The sequence below is a fragment of the Epinephelus moara genome, chromosome 7, assembly GCF_006386435.1.
Source record: "Epinephelus moara isolate mb chromosome 7, YSFRI_EMoa_1.0, whole genome shotgun sequence".
Taxonomy (NCBI): Eukaryota; Metazoa; Chordata; class Actinopteri; order Perciformes; family Serranidae; genus Epinephelus; species Epinephelus moara.
Window position 1 is genome coordinate 25,775,340 of NC_065512.1, and position 15,159 is coordinate 25,790,498.

The 15,159-nt window shown below is 40.5% G+C and overlaps 1 protein-coding gene across 3 annotated transcripts in view; it reads right to left on the bottom strand.

Moving 5' to 3' along the window:
* LOC126392992 (E3 ubiquitin-protein ligase SH3RF3-like) overlaps positions 1-15,159 on the bottom strand; it is a 149,616-nt gene that overhangs the window by 15,813 nt on the left and 118,644 nt on the right. For all 3 annotated transcript variants that reach the window (XM_050048804.1, XM_050048803.1, XM_050048802.1), the window contains 3 exons: positions 14,443-14,613; positions 8,095-8,372; positions 2,923-3,248 (listed from right to left, as the gene is read on the bottom strand). In XM_050048804.1, coding sequence (XP_049904761.1) covers positions 2,923-3,248; positions 8,095-8,372; positions 14,443-14,613 — 775 coding nt within the window. The remainder of the gene's footprint in view (positions 1-2,922; positions 3,249-8,094; positions 8,373-14,442; positions 14,614-15,159) is intronic.

Consider the following 15,159-nt stretch of genomic DNA (forward strand, 5'->3'; position numbering starts at 1 on the left):
TACGTCAGTTTCTGCCCACAATATGCTAATATATGCTCACCTTTTTCTCTGGTAGGTTAATATCCATATGTTTAGGAGGGTTTAAGCAGGAGCGGAATTATCCGCAGAGGTCTTTTCTTTCAGAAACTAATGGAACCAGTGATTTAAACTGGTGTAAACATGGAATAAAGAGGTTTCATGTTACAAATCAGTGTTTTTCCAATGCTGCTAAATGACGCAAAATTGCAAATGGGCCTATGTAGAGCCAGTGTTTGGTTTGTCCAATCTGGGCTACTGTAGAAACATCTCCATAAATGAAGACCTGCTCCCTATATATAAACGGCTCATTCTAAGGTAAGGAAAACACAACAAACCTTATTTTCTGGTGATTACACACAAAATATACTTATCATATTATATTCAATTTCTGCCTGTACATACCCCTAAATCCTGCACACTGGACTTTTAATGCCAGTCAACAGTACAATATAAAACTCTATTTGCGATCAATAAATGCAAAAATAGCTCAAGGCAAAGTAAAAATGGAAGTCTTATGTTATCTCAGCTCAAGGCTTTAAGTAATCTGGACTATAGAGTTAATCATAGTTTTTCATTTTCAGACTTTTTCGGGACCTTCTGAATAACTGCAGGTGCTTCTGACAGCCTTTTCATTGGCAGCTGCCCTGCGTGTGCAGACTTTGTGGAAACAGTCTACAGACACATCTCAGTGTCCGACGTGATATGTGTCTGTAATGCCGGCTGCGCTCGAGACAGTGTGACAGTGTGTCGAGCAGAGATTATCCTAACTGTGTGTGCCAGACAGTTATCATAGCTGCTTCATCATTTCCTCTGCAACAAAGACCGACTCTGTGCGGCCTCATCGCCGCCCCGACTTCAAACCTGATGTTTCTGCTCTGCTGAGCTCAAAGCTACAAAGGTAAGTGCTGTGAATAAGAGTTAGGCTGAACATTTTTTAAAGGGGTACTGTGAAGATGAAATATTTTGGGACTGAGGCGAGCAACAGTTGATTGTTTGGCAGGAATATCTTTAAATTTGATCTATGGAGCCACTCTGCCCCAAAACCTGGGGAGTGTTCTGTTTTTCCTCCAGAATTTTAATCTTGTCAGGGCGTAAAAGCCTCTGAAAGAGCATTTAGATCAAAAGTGGATGCTACAACTACAGCCAGAATGCATATTGAGAGGTTGTTTTGGAAGAGCAGCAGCTCATTTAGGCTGGGTGAGGCGAGTCGTCACGTAGGATTTATGGCCAGCTGAGAAAAATCATTCCAAAACAAACTATTTTCTTAGGCAGACACTATATGTGATTGTGATAAGATGGGGCCATTCTTTAACATCAGAGTGACATGAAAGGATGACAACTTAACAATAAACCCTTTATCAAACAGCGTACAGCGCTTTAACTACCTTGTTCCAACTTTTTATGAGATATATCCGGCGCATGAGTAATAATCCTGGATTCGTCCGAGCCATCTTTGAGTGTGACGATGTAAACAAGGCCGCTGCCTGCTGTTCCATAGTCAATGAGCTGTTTGTCAGCTAGCCATAGATTAGCTGTCCCAGACAGTGGAGCCAACAGTGAAACAAATGGAGCTGAGACAGATGCGAGCTTTCGGTGCCATCCTTCACTGTCAGCGCAACCCGATTTAACATCCACAGCTTTAACACCGCACATCTCACAGCATATAGGATGGCGTTCAGCGTTTGCGCCAGCTGCCTGGGTGAATGACACTTACTGAGTTAGGAGAGGACTCCTGGCACTTTACACACACCACAAACACACACACACACAATAGACTTCACATACTCAAAGCCATATAAAAGCTGGAAGATAAAACACCTTTTTTTCCACCTGATTAAAGTTAATTTAAATACGCATGGTGAGGAGTTTTTTTCACAGGATGACTATACCTCCGGGAATCAAAGGAAGTGGAAGTGGCACCATGTTTTTTTCTTTTCACACTTTTCATATGTGAACTGGTACAGATGAATGTTCTCTCACACATACTCAACATTAGTTTTACCATTTTGAATTCCCTTCTTTAACATAGCAGACTCTGGATATTTTCAACAATAATGGCGATCAGATTAAGAGCTAAAACAATTACTCCATTAATCAATTAGTCAACGGAAAGAAAATAAACCTGCAACAACTGCGATAATTGTTTAATCACTTATATAAGTTTGTAGGAAACATTACCAAGCGTTTCATGGTTTTAGCCTCTCAGATGTGAGGAGCTGCTGTTTTTCTTTGTCTGTTGTGCTATTACATGAATACTTTTTGGGTTTTAAAGAGCTGATCAGACAAAATTAGCTATCTGATGACACCAGGTTGGGTTTTGGAAAACTGCATTGGACATTTTTCATTATTTTCTTACTAAATGACAAACAGATTTATCAAGATAACAGTAAGATTAATTAACAACAAAATAATTGTTAGTTGCGGCCCCAGTCAAGAGGCTGTGCTCTTCTTTCAATAAAAGTAAACATTAATTAAAAGTCGTTGAACCAATTAGTATTCAAAGACTTATTGTTTGATCAAGAGTTGTGATTGTAATTTTTGGGGAGCCATTTTCCCACAATCTGTCTTGTCTTGATGCACTTGGGTCTCTAACTCCCTCTGGAAAACAGTTGTGATGTTACTGCGTTCAGTACTCATTATGCATGTGGAGAAAATAATAGAAATTGCATTGTAGAAGCAAGACATCCAATTATTCTATTAGAGAAAAAAGTTGCTCTCATTTCTCAAAACACAATAAATCTTTTACATGCAAATCTGGTTAATTGAGGCGACATCAGTATCTATTCCCTCAGAGGATTTTTCACAGTGTGACTGTTGAACGCTGGCACATCTTAAAATAAGCTAACTATAATTGTCTCGGAGATAAAATGTGCTTTTGTAGTTATTCCAGAGGATGAGGCTCACCTTCTCTGCTTTGGGTGCGAGGACGCCCTGGGTGGGAGCGTGGGAGGGGCCCGGCGATGGCGGCTGCAGGGGGCTGGATGGGTCCCCGTTGAGGAGCACGGCTGACACGTTAGGAGGCGTGAGACAAGACAGAGGAGAGGAGAGTGGGAGGAGGGGCCTGGAGGCGGGGGAGGAGAGGGGTGACGGCCCTAAGCTGGGTCCAGGAGACACCATGGAGAGAGGACGACCCGATTGGCCCGGGCAGCGTGAGGGGGAGGAACTCTGGGGACGCAGGGGGGAGAGGGCCACCGTGGGGCGTTCTGGGCTTCCGGCAGGAGGACTGTGGACTGGAAACAGACACAAACACACACTGTTAATATAGAGGTGAGAAACTTTTAACGCCCACAGTCATCACTAGTCCTGAGAGGCAACACGCCAATGTTTTGGGAGCACTCAATATCTGAGGAGAGATATGGTGTCAAAATAACCAGGTGTGTCCTGCAGGATGTAGCCCCACTATTAGATGATTTTGTGCCAACTTTAGATTACACTAAAAGGTATACTAGGCAATGCAAAATGCAATCACTTGACACACTGTTCTGCTGAAGTCTTAAAAGCTTAAGCATAATAAAAGCTGGTAAAGGCTGCTGGAGTCTTTCCCCACATGCACTGGGCGGGAGGTAGAGAAACCAGTCCATCACAGAGATACAGTAGATGAACACAATTATCTATGAATTACTTATTTAAAAGTGTGGGGTCTTCTAATAGCCTTCAATGCATCTCAGTTGCAAGTTTTTGGTCTGACAAAACCCCACAAGCAGAGCAGACCAAACTGAAAGGATGAGGTTCAAAATCTAAAACACCTTGCCGAAAAGAGAATGTATGTAACATACTGTTTATAATTTAAAGGTGACTCGAGGCCCTAATTCTGAACGAAGCCCTTGTAGACATAAAGAACAGGCTGAGTTGTCCCGAGTTTTGAAGCATTTTTCTCAGCCTTCAATTCGTATGAGGTCATTTGGCGCTCATGAGGATAAAAGTACACAAAAACACACACCCACATAAGCATAGACACATGCGCATGCACACACAGCACGCACACAGCTCACACACACGCGCACAGTGTTTGCAAGCCACCTGCTCTTCTACACTGCAGTACTCAGGCACAAACCCATAGAGCCATGTTGGTCATGTGATAAAACCACTAAACGCCAGAACTATGCACATACTTTATTTTGTAATGGAGACCAGATGCGTGTGTGTGTGTGTGTGTGTGTGTGTTTGTGTGTCTGTGAGAGAGAAACAGAGGGAGAAAAGGAAAGAGGTGGACGGAGAGAGGCATGAAGCTCTGTCATTACGCCTCCATAAAACAAAAAGCACGGTGATGTCATTCAGCTGTGTGTTTTGGAGTCTGTGTGTGTATGTACGTGGGAGTGCACATGTCTGTGTGTGTGTGTGTGTTATTTTTGGAAGTGTTCTTACAGTGTGTACTCTCCCAAAAGAAACGGTCACCATTATTTTCTCAGAGGGAGAAAGAAAACATACAAAAGGAAGGAGAGAGAGGGGTTCTGCAGAGATGAATAGACTCTGAGTGGAGAACAAGGCTGATATGATCTAGACCTTGTACAGACACAGGTGTGTGCGTGTGTGTGTGTGTCTGAGCGTGTGCGTGGCAGGCAAAAACATTACCACTGCGCGATCAGAGCTCTTAGTGACGTCTCTGTGCTGTGCACAGACTGTATGTGCACCGTTTGTACGTTTGAGTGCATGTCACTGTGTTTGTGCTAAATTATTCTACTGTGAGTTACACTATGTTCCCGTAGCTGCTCTGCAGTAGCGGCTCGTGTTCAGCAATGATTCAGTGGGTTCATATAGTGCAGAGGAAAGTCAGGGTGAGGATGGGTGCATGGTGTTTGCTTCCAATAACAGTATCACACATATTTTTTCAATGCAAAATTGTTCTCAGCATGATACCTCTGTTGTTACATCTGTCACCTCACAGCACACCCGCCCTCTGGGTTCTATCTGTGTGGAGTTTACATGTTCTTCTCTCATCTCTCTGTGTTTTTTTTTCCCACCAGTCAAAAGACATGCCGTGTAGGGCCGTCTTGGGGGCCTAAAGGGGTTAAGACGGTGACAACATAATTGCAATGTCCCCGGTTCGAGTTGCATGTCACCTTTAATCTCTCTCCCCTCATTTCCTATCACCTCTGTAATGTCTCTCCTATCTTACAAAGGCAAATGTGCCTGAAATAAATGCATCGCAAGCTTTGGTGAATTGCAGACACACTATTTCCTTTACGTGTGAGTGTGTTTGTCTGCCTTTTAAAGCTCTGTGATAGCTGAAGAAAATTGAGAGATGGAAAAAAGATACAAAAAAGATATTGTGAATATGAATTATATTGATATATAATGCAAAAATGCTTTATGGCCAATGTGTCCACGTACTTTTCCAACCATTTCCCACTCCCAACTAGGGCTGCGACTAATGATTATTTTCTTTGTCGACTAATCTGTCGATTAATTCTTCGATTAGTCGACTAATCATTTTATCGAAAAATGGGTTTAAATGTTGAATAATGTCGGTCCGTCTCTCCCAAACCCCAAAATTATGTCATCTAATGTCTTGTTTCGTACTCACGCCAAAGGGTTTTAGTTCACCATCATGGGAGAGTGTGTAAAGCTGCCACTATCTAAACGGAAAAAGCTGCAATAAGAGTGTTTTGGGGTACGTTTATAGTACTTTTCTATTAAAAATGACTCAAACCAATTAGTCGACTACTGAAATAATCACCAATTATTCTAATAGTCGATTAGTCATCGATTAGTCGACTAATTGTTGCAGCCCTACTCCCAACTCATCAAATACTGACGCTCGGTCTGTTGATCTCAGTGTCTGATTCTGACACACTGACGCACCCTTAGCGCCTGTATGAGATGCACTGGCTGTGTCATTATAGATGCTCAGGGCAAATTATGTCGTATAAAGAGCAAGAAAGTCTGTATAGCAAGGAGGTCAAGGTGAAGGGGTTGGTAAAACACCCAGGAGGCTGCTGATTGTGCCCAGCATGAAACCAAGAGTCAATGTTTCGTTTTCAAAACAGAGTTACGAAGTGTTTTACATGTCAATAATTAAAACAGACAAAACATGAAAACAACAACTTTAAAAGAGCTGATAAAAACACTTTAGTGTAGGAAATAATAAATAAATCAGTCTAAATGAACTTAAAACTCAAGTAAAATCAGGAAAGGCTCTCTGATATAAAAGTATGTTTTAAGAAGGGACTTGAGATCACTGACTCAGCAGACCCGATTTCCTCATGCAGATTGTTCCAGAGACACTGAGCCCTGACAGCAAACGCTCTGTCCCCTTTAGTTTTTAGTCAGGCCTCTAGAACAGACAAAGACTTCTGCCCGAGGACCGCAAAGTACATCCTGCCGTGTATGGCACTAAGAGGTCGGAGATATAACTGGAAGAGAGACCATGAAGAGCCTTAAAAATAATCAGCAAAATCTTAAAATCTATTCTAAAACATACTGGGAGCCAGTATAAAGAGGCTGAAACTAGAGTGATGTGACAATGTCTCTTGGTTCTGGTTAAAAGCCTGGCAGCTGAATTTTGTACATTAGGTTTTTAACTTGCAGTAATCCAGGCATGAAGAGATGAAGGCGTGTAAAACTGTCTCTGTGACTTTAAAAGTACAAGCTTTGTGACAGGCTGCTCCAAACTTTAAGTACTGTTAAACTAGACTCCAAGATTTCAACAGGTTTGATATTATCCAATAGGGGACGAGTCAAAGGCAGAATTTGCTGTGTAACCTGCTGGGGCTCGATGACAACAAGCTCTCCATTACATGACCTCCTCTGTTTTGAGTTCAGCTGAAGAAATGTTTTTGACATCCATGGTTCCCGTAAGGAAGCTATTAAGTGAACACATCATTCCAGGGTCTGTGGCTCTAACGGGCAGGTACATCGGTGTATCATCAGCGTAAAAACGAAAAGAGACACCATGTCCCATATGTGACACATATCATGTGAGATATGTCACGTTACAACAAGAATATATTTTTTAAACCCAAACCAGGATCTTTTCTCTAATCCTAACCAAGCACTTCTGTTGTCTACACCTAATGAAAAACCTAAAAACAAAGTAAACCTGTAGAGGAATTTATTTTGAAAAGAGACTGTGTGCATGTGACTAGTGGAAACTAAATTGTCGTCCCTGAGCATTCAAAACTGATAGGGGTGCCAAGAGCAACATAGTTTGATGTGTAGGGCCACTGACCAAGTGTTGATATTTGACGAGTTGGGAGTGAGAATGTTGACCTTACTTGCATGCTTTTGGTCTGGTTTTGGTTTTGGAATGAGATGCTCAACACTCTGGAATGATTTTAATGCTCAAATCTCCACAAACTTTGGCCACAAGTTGTATTTGAATGCCACTAACTGGATCTCATCCTACTCATTCATTTGGGCATTCACCCAACTTCTCGCAGCTCCGATGTTTTTTTTTCTTTACACATGACTAACATAATTGATGAAACTGGAGGTTAAAGAGGCTGCCGTGAGCATATGCTTGCAAATTTTTACATGGTGCAGAGGCTGCTTGAATTAATGACTGATCAATATTCTATTATTCTGTAATCAGAGACCAAGGGGATAAAATGCTGCGAGGACCCAAATGATCTGCACTCTGCTCCTGTAAGCCTGAAGGCTGCTGAGCAGTCCCACCGCACAGCGTGATGTTGCAGAGCATGACGTTGGAAAAATACCAGAGATAGACACATCTCCATGTGATTAAATGCTCTCTTTTCACTTGCTTAACATTTCTCGAGAGGGATGGAACAAGATTCACCTCTCCTTTCACATGGTGTCATTCTGGGAGGCTTTAATGTGGCTGATACTGTTGCAGACTAGCAGGCTGTTTGTTTCTTACAAGTGTTGAAAATCACTAAGTTCTCAATTATTTCTATCTCGAGTGCCACTTTGGACAAGAAGATTATAAATCGTTTATTTACTTTGGTATGGTGGGGGTGTGCCATTATGTTAATTCATGATAATGAGTGACATGTGATTGGGATCAAAACTGAAAACAGATGCTTCTGAATGTTTGATGAATCCAGTGCTTAATGATTCAAATCCATTATGCGCATTTCGAGCATTATGTGTGTGTGTGTGTATGTTTCTGCTTACCCAGCTGCATTGAGGTGCGTGCCTGGTTAACCGTGTGCTGACTGGAGCGCAGGCAGTTCTTTAGCTGGGCGGCGGCAGTTTGCGGAGAGGAGGCTGGACTGGCGGGGTTAACAGAGTTGGTTGAGTTTACCAGTGGGGTGGAGGGACGGGACGAAGAGGGCCCTGGGGACCCTGGGGATGATGGGTCGGAGATTTTACTACAACCACTTCCTCCTCCTCCTCCACCCACTGGACTGGACAAACACGAGCTTCGAGAAGCACCAGCTCCAAACGGAGCCCTGCAGAGGAGAGAGGGTTAGAGATACTGTCAGTGCTAGTCATACATTGTACATACACTGTACTGCTTTAGAAACAGGGGTTTTTCTGTGATACTAATCAATACTGGAGTGGCTCTATGGATGGCTATATCTGTCTGCCACTGTCATTCATGAGTGAAATATCTCAAAAACCATTACATGGATTGCCATAAAATTTGGTGCAGACAAAGAATGTGGCCATCAGGATACACTGTAATAACTTTGTTGAACCTCTGAAATTTCATCTAGCACCATTATAGGTTTAAATGTAGAATTTCTCCAAAACTTTAATGTACAAGTAAACTAACTACTACTAAATGACGTGGTAACATCATTAGAGAACACAATGTTCGATTCCATAGTTATGCAGATGACACACGACTGTACATCTCTGCTGAACCAAACTGCTGCAGCCATAAACTCCATTAACACCTGTCTTTTGACAATAAATAAATGGATGAGCAATAATTTATTAAAGTTAAATGAAGACAAAACAAAAAGAGAAATGCTGCTTAATAGTTTGGGGAATTTAAGTCTCTGGATTAAATCTGAAGTTACTTGTCTTGGCATGATCCTAGATTCAGATCTCAGCTTTAAGTCCCACATTAACAAGGTGACAAAAACATCATGTTTCCACCTCAGAAACATAGCTAAGGTACGACCATTTCTAAATGAAAAAGATGCTGTGAAATTGATTAATTCCTTTGAATTTCAAGACGACTTGACTGCTGTAACACACTTTTTACTGGCCTCCTAAAAAACACCACTGGGAGCCTTCAGCTCATTCAAAATTCTGCAGCTCTGCTATTAACCAGAACCAAGAGGGGAGAGCACATCAGGCCAGAAGAAAATCGGGGATGCAGCCTTTGTCAGTTATACCCCAAAACTATGGAACACACTACCTATAGATACCAGGGAAGCCAGCTCACTGAATGATTTTAAAAGAAAGCTAAAAAAGCATCTGTTCACTTTAGCCTTTAACAAACTCTGACTTCCTAATACAGGTCTGAAACTCTTTCTTTTTATGCTTTTACTTTCTATTTACGCTTCACGGTGCTGCGTCTGTTTTAAAATCTTGACTTTATGATTTACAGTATTACAATTCTATGATTTTATGAATCAATTTTGTTTCATGTTCATTCCATTTTTATGTGAAGCACTCAGTGCTTATACTGCTCTTACTGTAAAGCACTTTTTGCTGCATTTCTTGTACAAAAGGTGCTATATAAGTAAAGTTTATTACTATCATTATCATGACCTTCCTCAGCCTCAGCTTCACTTTGTGCTTAGTGCTAATTAGGGATGTGTGCAATTAGTGGACTAGTCGATTAAGTTGTTACCCTCGCTAGTTGGCACCAAACATATTATGAAAATTATTATTTTATTAATGAAGGAACATTTAAATGACATGTTAATACATATTCTGATGACTGATTTTTCCCCCAATTTTTTACTGTATGATAGGCTGTTTCTTATGTGTTGTTTCTAATGAAAATGCCATTTCTAAATATTTTTTTCTTGAAGAATGTTGTTTTTGTTGATTGTTATTTGTTGTCTTCTACTTAGTGAGTTGTTGTCATGTTTTGTAGGATGATGTGCAATTTCATAATGCACTGTGCAAAGTCTCACGCATTTCAGCAGCATTTAAAATACAATTGGTTATTGAAAAATGTGATTAACAATTTCAAATGTCTCTCATTAAACACGCTTTTTTTTCCAACCTTATAGATTAAATTGTGCATTCTACTTTTAGACAAGTCAACTAGTCTATGTTCAAACTTAGGAACATCCCAAGTGCTAATTAGCTAATATTAGCATGCTAATAAGCCAAGTTATGCTTTTGAGCATGGTAACCATTATACTGGTTTGTAATGTTAGCATGCAGATGTAAGCATTCATCTTAAAGCCAAGCTGTGCCTGAGTCCAGCTTCACAGAGCCGCTAGCATGACTGCAGACTCTTGTTTATTACAAAATGTTAATAGCCAATATTGTGTCCATAATAGCAGAGCAGGAGGTACAAACAGCACTATTATCCTCTGTCAAAGTGAGTGATTTCATTGCTATCATCTGACCGGTGGATCAGCACGACTTAATGTCCCACTGTAACATATATGGAGCTGCAGGCTGCTCAAGTTTCTGTCTGCAGAGTGCTGAATGGCAGAACAGTGAGCTGAACATTATTGACTCGGCGGTATTCACACTCTTATGGCCGCCCATCGACTTCCCGTCACACACATATACTGAGTTATGGCTTTTTGTGTGTGCGTGTGTACTGCATGTGTGTGTGTATGTATCAATAGAAACAGTGATGTTATTCACAGATTTTTTTAACTGAGGTTCTCTGGACAGCACATGTACTGTACATGTGTACATGTACTGTTGTTCTGTGTGTTGGCTTGTAAATGTGCCCATACAGATATTTTTGGCAGCTATCAGTCATTTTTACGACTTTAAACAAAAGACAATCCTTTACACTGAAAGCTGCATTCTTACCAGAGTGGGAAATCCTCATGAAGCCGCATGTATGCCATTATGACATGTTAAACATCTCAAATGAATCCAGGATGCCAATAATCCAAATGCATTTATGAATTCTCATATGGAATCTGATCAAATCAAAGACTGTATGTTTGTATCAGTCATGATAATAAATTCCAAGACTAATATGCAAATACTTAAACTGCATTTCAAAAAGAATGACAGGCCTATTTGGCAGCCTGTATTGGTCTAACTCTACAATGTACGCGCACACGCGCGTGTGTGTGTGTGCGTGTGCGTGTGCGTGTGTGGGCATCTTTGGCAGCCTCTCATTATCATATTGAGAAATTTCTGAGCTGCACTGCAGACAAAGGAGAGGGGAGAGGTAAGGAGGGAGGAAGGGAAGGAGGGAGAAGGAGAGAGTATGCTTGCGTAAAAATAACAAATTGCCTCTCATTTGATTACTCGCCTGTCCTGCCTCTCTCTATCTCCCCCTCTCTCCTTTTCTCTCAGATTGCATAACTGCAGAATGTGAAGCAGCCATTCATATCCAGTGGAGAAGGGACACCTGCTGTTTTTGCAGTCGTTTCATCTCTTTGTATTATTTTCACTTTCTTTCTCTTTCTCCTCCTCACTCTGTTGCCTTCTCTTTCAACCACCTTCTATTTCAATTTCTCTCCCTCCCTCCATCTACCTTCCTCACCTCATCCTCTCTCCAGCCCCATTCAGTCTTTCACCTTCTCCCTCCTTTCATCCTTTCTGTTTTCCCCTACAGTACCATATCATTCTTTTCATCTTCTCATTATCTTTTCCTCCTTCATTTTCGCCTTTCTATTTTCTTTCTTTTTCTATTATTCTAATTCTCCCTTGCTTTCATTTTCTTCCCGCCTCTCTCTCTTATTCTTTGACTGCACCATGGAGCAGAATACAGATTAGATGAACAGCCACTGCAAATGTTTTCCACGCATACAGGAATAATGAGGGTAATTAAATTGGCAAATATGATTTCAGCATACTCGTTTTGCAGTTTTATTTGGTTTTAACAGCTATGAATAAGAATGTTTAGGATGCCAAAAGTAACGGTGATGATGATGACAGTTACGATGATGATAATGATCTACACTGAGTATGTGGTAGCCCAACATTAGAAAGACAGAGCTGGTATCAACTGATTGCTGTTTTGTATGTTACAATGTATTTAACGTAAATTGTAAATAGGTTATGGAATTAATTTCCTGGTTCTAATTTCTATCAGTCAAATCAGTGAAGGGTGGACACCCAAGATTAGTGTCACCAATTCAGTATCTGACCAAATGTTTCCCCATCTGTTCCTCAGTTATGGCATTTAGTCATGGCCAGACAAGTGGTTTTGCAGAATATCATGATGTCACAGTGATGTTGACCTTTAACCTTTTTTTTAAGAAAATGTCATCACTTCATCATTTTATCCTGTTAGACATTTGTGTGAAATTTCGTCCTAATTAGCATAAGAGTACTTGACTAATGGCCAAAAACATGTTTTATGAGGTCATAGTGACCTTGACATTTGGCCACCAAATTAAAAGTAGTGCATCCATGACACAAAGTGGACATTAGGGCCAAATTTGAAAAAAAAAAAAATCCCTCAAGGCGTTCTTGAGCTATTGCGTTCACGAGAATGGGACAGACGAGGTCACAGTGACCTTGACCTTTGACCACCAAAATCTAATAAGTTCAAGTCAAAGTGAACATTTGTGCCAAATCCCTCCTAGGTGTTCTTGAGATATCTCGTTCATGAGAATGGTACAGACAACTTAAAAACATAATGCCTCTGTGCCTGCACGAGCTGTGGCCGAAGATGTTATATTAACTGATTTGATTTTGGTGGTCAAAGGTCAAGGGCACTGTGACCTAATCTGTCCCATTCTGGTGAACGCGCAAGCTAAAGAACGCCTTAAGGGAATTTTTTCAAATTTGGCCCAAACGTTCACATTGAGTCATGGATGAACTAATTCTAATTTGTTGGTATAAAAATCTTATTGTGTAAATTTTGTGTAAGCAAGATATTATTGATATCAAAGTTTTTTTTATAAGAAATATTGTTATACTGTGACCCATGGGTACGGGGAAGGTCAGGGTTAAGGAATGATTAGATTAGATTAGATTATTATTTATTTCGAACATGTTAACAGAAATGTCATAAGAAACAAAGCAAACAAAAGATTCTCAACACAATTTTGCAATTTGGTTTACATTTCCGAAAAGGAGTGGGAAGAAGTACATACTTATTTAATCCCACCCCTATCCATAAATCCCTTTTTTGTTAATTAACTAGCTTCCCATTACAATAATTAACAACATAAACTTTTCATTTCAATTAACAAAGTCTTACAAAATTGATCAAAAGGTGCAAGCGTATATGTTGTGTCTGTTATTGTCTTTGTCATAACAGTAGAGCTGTATTATATGAGGTATGATGTTATTAAGAGAAGGTCAGTCAGTTTTTTGTTTTTTTTCCTGTCATTATGCTCTGTTCTGTCTCTCATTACCCTGATATCTACATGTGCTGCGATACTGACAGCAGTTTTTGGTTGATGTATACTTGTAAGTTGTGTCGAAAATAAAATTATGCCCAAAAAAAGCGATATTCAATTTTTTACCACACCACGCAGCCCTTGTTTAAACAAATTTTCACATGATTTTGTATTCTTCTGTATGTGGTGAAAATGGTTTTCTTTCCTGCTGAAAAAGTACCATATCCACAGCAATGTAAGGTCCCTTCCTGGTAAGTACTTCTCAGGATACGCTTTCGCTGATGTGACCAAATCATTTTGGTGCTTTTGGTGGCCAGAGGTGAAAGCTGAATCCTGACAGTGCACAGTGTGGAGCAGAGGCTGAAGCAGGAAGAATACATTATCAGCACGAGGAATACAGTATCCGCTAACTGCACCTCCACCTCCACCAACTCCATCCTAAAACCATTGCTTTTTTGGGGCGTGCCTTTGCGACAAGAGGCAGTGTGAATATAGGGAACAACAAGTGCAATTACATGCCATAGCAAGTAGCAAAATTGCACTGCTCAGCCTGATCTGCATTCGGGTTCAGCCGGAGCCAGGAAATTACCACGAAAAATTACAATGCAAATTACAACAATTGCGCTACCACTGCCTTTGTGTGAAGACAAAATTAGGGGCCTGAGTCTGATTGTATTATGCACACTGCTGGGACCACGTGACCAAATGAACTGCAAAGGTTTGAAATAGCATCTGTTTAAAATGGCATGTGAAAATGACACAAATGCTTAAAATACTACTGGATTCAGAGCAAAAAGAGAAGTTTCCTGACTACAACCAATCAGCCCACTCACCTGAATGAGGTAGTTATAATTACATTTACAGTAAATTACAGCAGGTAGGAAATGGTTAGGTTATCTATTTTCCATGTTTGACAAATGAAGTGAGATACTGTAGCATAACTGCACACTGTCAGTAAGACTCTCTGTTATCTGGATGCTGGGATGATGTAGTTCCTTGGGAAGCTGTCTCATCACAAAACACCTCCACCCTCCCCATGCCCAAGCTTGAGCTCACTGACCTGGACACGGGGGTGACGTAGTTTCCCGGGAAGACACCGGAGGCAGCAGTTCTCAGCGAGGTGCCTTTGAACCACCCGTCCTGACACTTCTCTGTCACCCGATACATCTCCCCTTTCCTAAGCTCCAGCTCGTCAGCCTTCTGGGGCTTGTAGGCGTATAGAGCCAGATATCTGTGGAAAAAAGACAACACACAAAATGTAGAAGTGAGTCAAATTATAAAATCATCAGAAGTCAGCGGGAAATCTGGAGAAACTGTTCACCAAATACCAATTATCTCCCATGTGGATCACCCCTAATATGTATTATGCAAAGTAAAAGCAAAGCTATTACAAATGCAAACAAATAAATGAATAAACAAATTAACAAACATTAGCAGATCCATTCTTTAAAAAACAAGTACAAAATTCTGTCAGTGCATTAAGAGGGGAGGAGAGAATGGAAAATTTCAGTTCTGTGTCACTTAAATCGGAGGGCAAATAACTCCTCTGGTATCAAGAAAATGACTCAAGAATATTCATGACGCTTTCCCTTTTTAGTTGTCAGAAACTAAAATTATCTTATGGGATTTCAAGATTTTTCCACCATTTATTTTTTAACAAAATGAATAAAAAAATGACTCTTAGGAAGTGTGTATTTTACACATCTTATTTTTAGTTGTTTAACTGAGATGTACAGTGCAGTGAGAACAAAAGTTAACAGCTTGCTCACTGCTGATG